We start from the raw sequence: 9,585 nt of genomic DNA on the forward strand, positions 1-9,585 counted from the left end.
CATTCACAAGTTTACACTACCTTTCATTGTTTGTCACTTTCACCTAAAGAACCTCCAAAACTAAGACTTTGATAAAGAACACATAACAAAGGGGAGAAATTTAGGCTTCATGAATGTATCACACTTCTCATTATGTGAAAACTATTAGAATACTTTATTTATAGATGAGTTTATTATATAAAATTATATTTTCGCATTCTACAAAAAATAAGTGTAAAGAAAAAGTGACCAATAAAAATTTTTTTCTAATCTACAAAAAAAAATACAAAAAAATTAAATAAATTATTTTCTTTAATTTTCGCAACTTGCGAAAATTTAGATGGGCCAATAAGGAGTTTTTTCTATTGCAACAAATAACACGTGTGATACATTCATAATTTTTGCAACCTAATTTCATACATACATATATATATATATATATATATATATATATATGCCTCGGTTATATTAGAGAGATAAAAAAATCAGCAAGAATTTGTCTTAATTTGGTTTTATTAGTTATTATAATTGATGTGTACCCCACAAACTCAGAGATAAGATCAGAGTTGAGACTGACCATAAAGTTCAAAAACGAACAACCATATCTGAAGTAACCACTTGACTAAAACTGTGCACAAGTCAAACACTATCCACTAGCCGTTACCAATAGCAACGGAACTCACTATCCAAGCCACTATTATCGGAACAAGCAAGGCACTTCGTTCACCTATAAAACTGAACCCAATAGCTCAGGAAAAACAGGTCACAAAACTCACTCTAATTCATTATTCTCTTCTCATATAGTTCTCATACTTACTTGAGCGTCGGAGTGCTTTTTGCACGTGCTCCCGCCACCGTGTTTCATCGCGCCGAGGTTATTCCTGAAGGCTATCTTTCGGACGACATATAGCTCCTCCAACAGATAAGCGACCTCGCTGGGAGAGATATACCTCGGCTAGACCCGAACGGAACATTTGGCGCCCACCGAGGGGCCCAAAGCAGTTAATCTAACCCCACTATTCTTTATATATCGCACTTTATTTTTTCTCTTTTACACAGGTTTCTCCAGCCTATTAAACATGGCCGACAACGGAGTTCACCAGCTCACTCAAGCCGAACTTTTGGCTCAGATGGCCGAACTACAAGCAGAAGTCAAACGACTTGCTGAACTGTCCGCCCAGAACAGCGCCAGTAAGCATGACGAAAAGGGCCCGACCAAAGGCAATACAGACCTACTAAGTGTCAACCCACCAAAAGAGAAGCTTACCTTGGACAATCCTTTATCGGAAGAAATCACCAACTACCAGATGCCAAAGAACTTTACGCTACCTTCTTCACTTGAGCCATATAAGGGGATTGGTGACCCCCGGGCTCATATTAAGAAATTTCAATCTATGATATTTTTCAATGGCCCTAACAATAAACCTGTCCTTTGTAGAGCTTTCCCTACCTATCTCGACAGCGCTGCGTTACTCTAGTTTTCAAAGTTACCTACAGGTTCGATCTCTTCCTTTGAAGAACTGGCGAAATCCTTCATAGACTACTTCGCTGCAGCTCGGATATACGTACACGGATCCGATTACCTCGGCACCATACGCCAAGGTCCCCAAGAAAGCCTGAAAGAATACCTTACCAGATTTGCAGAAGCAACAATGGAAATATCCGATCTGGATCCTGCCGTCCACCTGCATGCCCTCAAGGCCGGCCTCTGACCCGGAAAATTCAGAGAGACGATCGCAGTCACCAAGCCGAAGACATTAGAGGAATTCCAAGAAAAAGCAGCTGGACAAATGGAGATTGAAGAACTCCGTGAAGCCAACAAAACAGAAAGAAAACCTCAAAGAGAGGAAGACAGGATGCCAAGGACGGTGAACAACAAAGAGCTCGGCAAACCATTCAAGCCCACCCCAAAATTCGACAACTACACCAGATTCAACACAAGAAGGGAGAAGATAATCAAAGAAATACTCAACGCTAAAATCATAAAACCACCAGCAAGGGCTGGGAGCTATCAAGACCAAAGATTTGTTGATAAAAGCAAGCACTGTGCCTTCCACCAGAAGTACGGGCACACAACTGATGAATGCGTCATAGCCAAAGATCTATTGGAAAGATTAGCTCGGCAAGGACTCCTAAATAAGTACATCGAAGGAAGGAAACATAAAGACGGCGACAGAGACAAAGAAGAGCGTCAACAAATCTCGGGAAACAAGGAAGCCAATAAGTGGACAAACAACACCCCACCTAAAGGGGTTATAAACTGCATATCCGGAGGATTCGCCGGGGGAGGCGAAACAACTTCGGCAAGAAAACGCAGCTACCGCGCAATGCTGGCAATCGAAGCAACAACACCACACAACAAGAAGGACGTACCCGATCTAGAAATCACTTTCAACCAGGAGGAAATACGCTCGGCCGCACCACACTCAAACGACCCAGTGGTAATTTCCATTCAAACAGGCGAGCTATTGGTAAAAAAGGTCCTTCTGGACCCAGATAGTAATGCCGATGTTCTTTTTTATACTACTTTTCTAAAAATGAAAATATCTGAAAGACTCATACAATCCTCATTCGGAGAATTGGTTGGATTCTCTGGAGAAAGAGTGCCTATCAAGGGTTACATATGGTTAAAAATGATGATGGAGAACCACCCATTGTCGCGCACTATTGACATACAATATCTTATAGTTGATTTCCCTAGTCCTTATAATATTATCCTCGGAAGACCCACCCTGAACATGTTCAGGGCAGTAGTTTCAACTTTTCATCTATGTGTCAAATTCCAGGCACAGGACGGAAAGATAGCAACACTACATTCAGATTGCTAACAAGCTCGGCAATGCTACAATGCAAGTCTCAAGAAATCGGCTCCAGAAAAAGAATTCCAAAAAGAGGTCAAAGCAATTCACAACACAAATGAGGTACTGTCCCTAGCGGAACTGGACCCTCGAGTGGACACTCAAGAAAGGCCTCAACCCGCAAACGAGCTCCAGAAAGTCCTACTAACATCAAATCCAGGGCAAGTCACATACATCGGTCAAGCACTATAGGGAAAAGAAAGATCGGAGCTCATAGAGGTACTGCAAGACAACGCCGACTTATTTGCCTGGACCCCAGCAGACATGCCAGGCATAGACCCAAACATTATTTGCCATAAGCTCGCCACTGACAAAACAAGCCATCCTATAGCTCAAAAGAAGAGGAATCTTGGGGCAGAAAAATCAAAGACAGCCCTAGAAGAAACAAGAAAGCTCCTTCAAGCTAACTTCATCAAAGAAATCAGATTCACCACATGGCTCTCAAACATGGTAATGGTAAGAAAAAATTTAGGTAAATGGCGCATGTGCGTCGACTTTACAGATTTAAATAAGGCATGTCCTAAAGATGCTTACCCTTTACCCTACATTGATAAACTCGTAGACAGTGCATCGGGTTTCAAAAGTTTGAGCTTCATGGATGCATACTTTTGCTACAACCAGATCCCCATGCATCCAGAAGACCAAAGCAAGACAGCATTCATAATGAGCATGGAAATTTTTGTTATAGAGTAATGCCATTTGGTTTAAAGAATGCAGGTGCAACTTACCAACGTCTGATGGACAAGGTGTTCCGACATCAAATAGGTCGGAACATGGAAATCTACGTGGACGATATGGTCGCCAAGACCACACAAGAAAAGTCACACTGCGACGATCTCAGGGAAATATTTGAACAGATCCGAGCATACAACATGAGACTCAACCCAGAGAAATGTACCTTCGGAGTACAAGGAGGTAAATTCCTTATATTCATGCTGACCTCACGAGGAATTGAAGCTAACCCTAAGAAATGTGAGGTAATACTTAACATGGTGAGCCCTAAAACAATAAAAGAGGTACAACAATTAGCAGGAAAGGTAGCGGCATTATCTCGGTTCTTACCAGTAGCGTCAAGCCGATCATATCATTTCTTCCAAACAATATCAAAGAATAAGAAGTTTCAATGGACAGAAGAGTGCGAGAAAGCGTTCACCAAGCTCAAAACCATTCTATCATCACCACCCGTGCTGCAAAGACCTGAAGTCGGTAAACCTTTATATTTATATTTATCTGTTTCTAATCATTCTATAAGCTCGGCTCTAGTCATTGAGACAGGAAAACTATAACAACCAGTATACTTCGTTAGTAGAGTCATGCAATCAACGGAGCAAAGGTATCCAAGGATAGAACAGCTAGCTTTAACACTTGTAATAACAGCAAGAAGACTCAGGTACTACTTCCAAAGCCACACGATAATAATAAGGACAAACCAGCCATTGAGACAAATACTGACAAAACCAGAGTTGGCTGGGCGTCTGAACAAATGGTCCATCGAGCTCTCGGAATTCGATATCCAATATCAACCAAGGTCGGCCTTGAAAGCACAGATCCTAGCAGACTTTATTTCGGAACTAACCCCGAACGGCTCAATAAACACTGGGAGTTACACGTTGATGGGGCATCCAGCCGAGAGGGAAGCGGAGCTGGGATAATCCTGAAAGAGGGAGACAAAGTGGTGGCCGAGCAATCTCTCCAGTTTCACTTCCCAGCAAGCAACAATCAGGCCGAATATGAGGCACTCATAGCAGGACTCAAGCTCGCCCTAAGCCTCCAAGTACAAAGCCTGACAGCACATTGTGATTCCCTCTTGGTGGTACAACAAATCCGAGGAGAATTCCAGGTAAAAGATCCCTTGCTTGAGCGATACTGGCTCATAGCAAAGGATCTCATTTCAAAATTTAGCACATTCATTATTCCGCATGTACATAGAGAAAAGAATGTCAGAGCAGACGTATTATCTAAACTTGCATCCACTAGGGCAGACACACAAGCATCGGCATTATCACAACTCACACTTAAGAAACCAAGCATTGAAACATTATCTATAACAAGTATTAACCACCTCCGCGACTGGAGAACACCCTTCCTTGAGTACATCAATACAGGTACTGTGCCCAGAGACGAGCTCAATCCGCAACACTTCAGACGAAAAGCAAGCCTCTACACAAACATAGCAGGTGACCTATATAGGTGAGGTTTCTCACAACCATTACTAAAATGCCTAAATAGAGATGAGGCAAAAGAGGTGATGCACGAAATTCACAAGGGCGTATGTGGGAACCACATCGGGGGACGAGCTCTCGCAGCCAAGATCGTCCGAACAGGATATTATTGGCCGACCATGAAAAGGGATTGCATAACGAAGGTCAAAACATGTGACAAAAGCCAAAAGCATGCCGCCATCTCTACGAAGCCTGCCGAGGTATTACACAGCATGGAGGTAAGCTGGCCTTTCCACAGATGGGGTCTCGATATTCTCGGCCCATTCCCAATAGCTCCAGGACAGGTAAAATTTCTCCTAGTATCAATAGACTATTTCTCAAAATGGATAGAAGCATAGTCATTAGCAAGAATAACAGCCAAAAAGGTACGATCTTTCATTTGGAAAAACATCATATGTCGATTCGGAATACCAAAGGAAATAATATCAAACAATGGTAGGCAATTTACAGATAACAAGCTCGGCTCATTTCTAAAAAATTTTAATATTCAACACCATTTTGGCTCGGTCGAACACCCACAAACCAATGGGCAAGCCGAAGCTGCTAACCGAGTTATACTGCAGGCAATAAAGAAAAAGCTTGATAATGCAAAAGGAGAATGGGCGGAGCTAATACCAGAAGTATTGTGGAGTTACAACACCATAATACAAACAACAACGGGCGAAACACCCTTCAAGCAAGTCTATGGGTCGGAAGCATTAATCCTGGTAGAGGTCGGAGTCCCCACACTAAGAACCGACCTATACAACGAACAACATAACATAAACGCAAGAAATGCCGAGCTTGACCTCACAGAAGAGGACCGGGAAATCGCCTCCATTAAAAAAGTGGTGCCAAGGACATTTGAGGAGGGTGAATTAGTCCTCAGATGAACAGAAGAAGCCAGACGACCTCCATCACATGGAAAGCTCGCCGCAAACTGGGAGGGCCCATTCCGAGTATCCAGAGTGCTCGGAATGGGGGCTTACCAACTACAAACATTACAAGGCAATCCAATTTCAGAGAATTGGAACATCTCTTCACTAAAGTTGTATAGATCATAAAATTGTACATTTTGTGAATGAAGGTACTCTTTTTCCCCCTAGAGGTTTTTTTCCCAAAATGGATTTTACCTAAGGAGGGTTTTAACGAGGCCGGACGCCCAAATCAAACAAATGCAACCGATTATTTGTTCACCTATCTTACACTACTATTTAATGCACCATTCTATCAAAATAACTATATCATCAAGGTAACCTAACCACGGTCAACGCATACTTTAAGTCAAAACAAGAACCAAGTATTCACAAAAACATCAAACCGACCATAGCTCGGCCAGAAAAAACAAAATAAGTTATCATTACAAACAAAACATGTCCAATACATAAATAAAAACAACTCAAGGAGGAGGGGCGTTCTCATCATGGTCCTCCACAGTGCCATCCACCACCAATTTCCTATCAATGACGACCTTTGTCACGTCCATCCGAGCACAATCAAGTTCAGGTGCCAAAGCAGCAATCTGACTAACAGCTCGATCAAAACCAGAAGCAAACATTTCCATTCCCAATTCCTCCAGTTCATGAACTCGGGAGGTCAGCTGCCCTTTAGCCAAATCACTATCCTTAATCTCATACTGAAGAAATCGGATTTGGTCTCTGAGATGAGTAATCTCGTCTTCGGACGACTTCATCTTCACTGACATCTCGGCATTCTCCTGCAACACCTTTTCCATAGCAATATCCTTTTCCTTCAACGAATTTTCCAGATCAGTAACCCTTCCCACATCAGTCTACTGTTCAGCTCCAACTAATTCAGTAGTACGGCCAAAACACATAAGGCGTGAGGCAACGATCTGCAAATCACAAAGGATATCAACAAAGAGAAAATAAAAGCAAAAAAGAAAGATGACAATAACATAGAAACCGACCTGAATGAATTTTCCCAAGCCCTCCATACCAATGCGGCGAGTCATGAGCATATCACCAAGATATTGGGAAACCCTGTCTGATAGCTCGACAATGGGAAATTGATCGCTCCACAAAGAGTGAGTGTTCATCCCAGGTATGAACCCATGAAGTCGCCTCTGACGATCAAACACAGACCTACCACCACCAGCCATATCCTCTTCACCCTTAGAAATAACTTCGAGGGACTGATCAGTTTCCACCCTTTTCCTCTTGAACGATGAGGTAGACTGAGCAGCGGACTGAGCAGCTTCCCCACCGGCCTCCTTCACAATCCCAGAGACACCAGCATCCTTTTCTTTTTTCTTCTTCAAAAAGGATTGAAATCGGGAAGGATCAAGTAAAGGAGCTCGCCCACCTGTGCAGAGAAAAGTAGTCAAATAAATAAAGCAAATAAACAACAAAAAAGACAACAGCTATCGTTACCTATATAGGACCTCAGACCCTCATTGTCACCAGCGTCATGCAAACATAGGAGTTCAGGAATAGACAAACACACCCCATCAGCAAAACATTCTATCAAAAACTCTAGCACACACTTCTCCTCCATACTACGCTCAGTAGCCTCAAGAATCTGACAGGGCTCCGAACACCAATATAGCGGAAACCTCTCTATAAGCTCGTCATCAAGATAGAAAGGGTAATCGGCCTCCTTCGATCAGACTTTTACAAACAAGGATTTAAATATTTTAAAGGAAGATTTATAAAGCAAGAACAAATAACGAATAGGGTAACTACTCAAACATACCCACTGTCCCCTCCTAACCCCCTTAGACTGAAACAGTGAGAAAAATAAAGGAAGGGAACAAGGAAACGACAAGAATTCCATCAGACACTCGAAAGCACGAAGAAACGCCCAAGAATTTGGATGTAGCTGAGACGGTGCACAATTCAATTAGGTTAGTACGTCACATTCAAAGGAAGAAAAGGGAAATTTAACACCTAACTCCAACAGACAAGGCGTGTACATATAAAAATACTCTCAATCCCCTCTCCTCTCAAATACCCTATCATCATTCAAACAGTGGAGCAACTCAACACCTATACCAAAACCCTCTCTTACGAAAGCCAAACCCTCGAGCTTATGCAGCAATGAAGAATCAACAAACGAAGACGATCGAGTCTTCACATCGTCATGAACCAAATGATATGGGTTATCTTTCTTCTCCTCAACAGCCGTTTTCTTATCTTTCTCTCTCGCCATAACAAAAACAAAAATAAACAGTGAATGAAGAAAGAACTAACTTTTGGAAGTCATACTCGAAGATATGAATGACAGAAGACGAAGAAACAGAGCATCAGTTCCAAAACTACAAACCAAATACTATTACCAGGCCCACTAACTTAGTGGAAAAATCAAAACATAACTGTTACAAACCTCGAAAAACCAAACACAGGGGAAGCGCATTAATCGCAGCGCGCCAAGCAAGATAGAAAATCCCTTGACTCCCCCTTGACCTCCAAAAGCATGGGCCCAACAAACAAAGCCCAACTTAAGCAAAAAATCAACAAAAACACCAAACGTAGAAAGCTTTCCTGCCCCCTAAAACACAGAGACAGACAAGCTTGGGGGCTGTGATGTGTACCTCACAAACTCGGAGATAAGATCAGAGCTGAGACCAACCATAAAGTTCAGAAACGAACAAACCATATCTGAAGTAACCACTTGACCAAAACTGTGCACAAGTCAAACAGTATCCACTAGCCGTTACCAACAGCAACGGAACTCACTATCCAAGCCACTATTATCGGAACAAGCAAGGCACTTCGTTCACCTATAAAACCGAACCCAATAGCCTAGGAAAAACAGGTCACAAAACTCACTCTAATTCATTATTCTCTTCTCATATAGTTCTCATACTTACTTGAGCGTCAGAGTGCTTTTTGCAGGTGCTCCCGCCGCCGTGTTTCATCACGCCGAGGTTATTCCTGAAGGCTATCTTCCGGATGACGTATAGCTCCTCCAACAGATAAGCGACCTCGCTGGGAGAGATATACCTCGGCTAGACCCGAACGGAACAATAATAATTTATAAATACTAAATAAGATAAATTTTGGCCATTTTTAGCTTATTTATTTTGGTTACCAAACATTTTCATATATACATTATACTTATCAAGCCAATTTACATGCATTACACCAAAATTTTATCCATATACTAATTTTACTTGTTGGTTAAACTACATCCGTTTCACAAATGCATTCATTCTCATTTATTTACTTTTTAATCCGAGATAGGTTATGTCATTGATAAATGATAATAAAAGAAGGAGTAAAGTGACAATTAAGTCCTTGAGAATTTTACGTTCGGACAATTTAGCTGCTGAAAAAAATAATAAATAGATCCCACAGAAAATAAAATGTGGACACGTTACATCCTTCCGCCAGTTCATGTGACAAAACGGAACAGAATTACTTTGCTGTCCCGTAACGTGAACTGACGTGTCCGTTATTGCCACATATGTAATAAGACAACGTCGTTTTTTAGTTTTCCTTTATTTATATTTGTTTCACTTTGCCCTTAACCTTCAGTTACCCACTGTTATTACCTATTAACCCTGAGGAGAAGCTGGAGTTAAA

The 9,585-nt window shown here is 41.8% G+C and overlaps 2 protein-coding genes across 2 annotated transcripts; both read left to right on the top strand.

Annotated features, from left to right (window-relative positions):
- Positions 1 to 1,769: 1,769 nt before the first annotated feature.
- LOC107641046 (uncharacterized) lies at positions 1,770 to 2,807 on the top strand. Its single transcript, XM_016344555.2, has one exon. The coding sequence runs from the start codon at positions 1,770 to 1,772 to the stop codon at positions 2,805 to 2,807; it is 1,038 nt and encodes a 345-aa protein (XP_016200041.2).
- A 722-nt stretch (positions 2,808 to 3,529) lies between these two features.
- Positions 3,530 to 5,031, top strand: LOC107641047 (uncharacterized). Its single transcript, XM_016344556.1, has 2 exons — positions 3,530 to 4,039; positions 4,147 to 5,031. Exons 1-2 carry the CDS (start codon positions 3,530 to 3,532, stop codon positions 5,029 to 5,031), a joined length of 1,395 nt encoding a protein of 464 aa, XP_016200042.1.
- The last annotated feature ends 4,554 nt before the right edge of the window (positions 5,032 to 9,585 follow it).

The sequence above is a fragment of the Arachis ipaensis genome, chromosome B5 (genome assembly GCF_059453495.1).
Source record: "Arachis ipaensis isolate K30076 ecotype BB chromosome B5, ASM5945349v1, whole genome shotgun sequence".
NCBI lineage: Eukaryota > Viridiplantae > Streptophyta > Magnoliopsida > Fabales > Fabaceae > Arachis > Arachis ipaensis.

What these genes read in the sequence shown, in the direction of transcription:
- LOC107641047 (XM_016344556.1), top strand. Translation starts at nt 3,530, where the DNA reads ATGCCATTTGGTTTAAAGAATGCAGGTGCAACTTACCAACGTCTGATG. An exon ending in CCGTGCTGCAAAGACCTGAA is followed by an intron (nt 4,040 to 4,146) that starts GTCGGTAAACCT and finishes CTTCGTTAGTAG; the next exon opens with AGTCATGCAATCAACGGAGC.
- LOC107641046 (XM_016344555.2), top strand. Translation starts at nt 1,770, where the DNA reads ATGGAGATTGAAGAACTCCGTGAAGCCAACAAAACAGAAAGAAAACCT.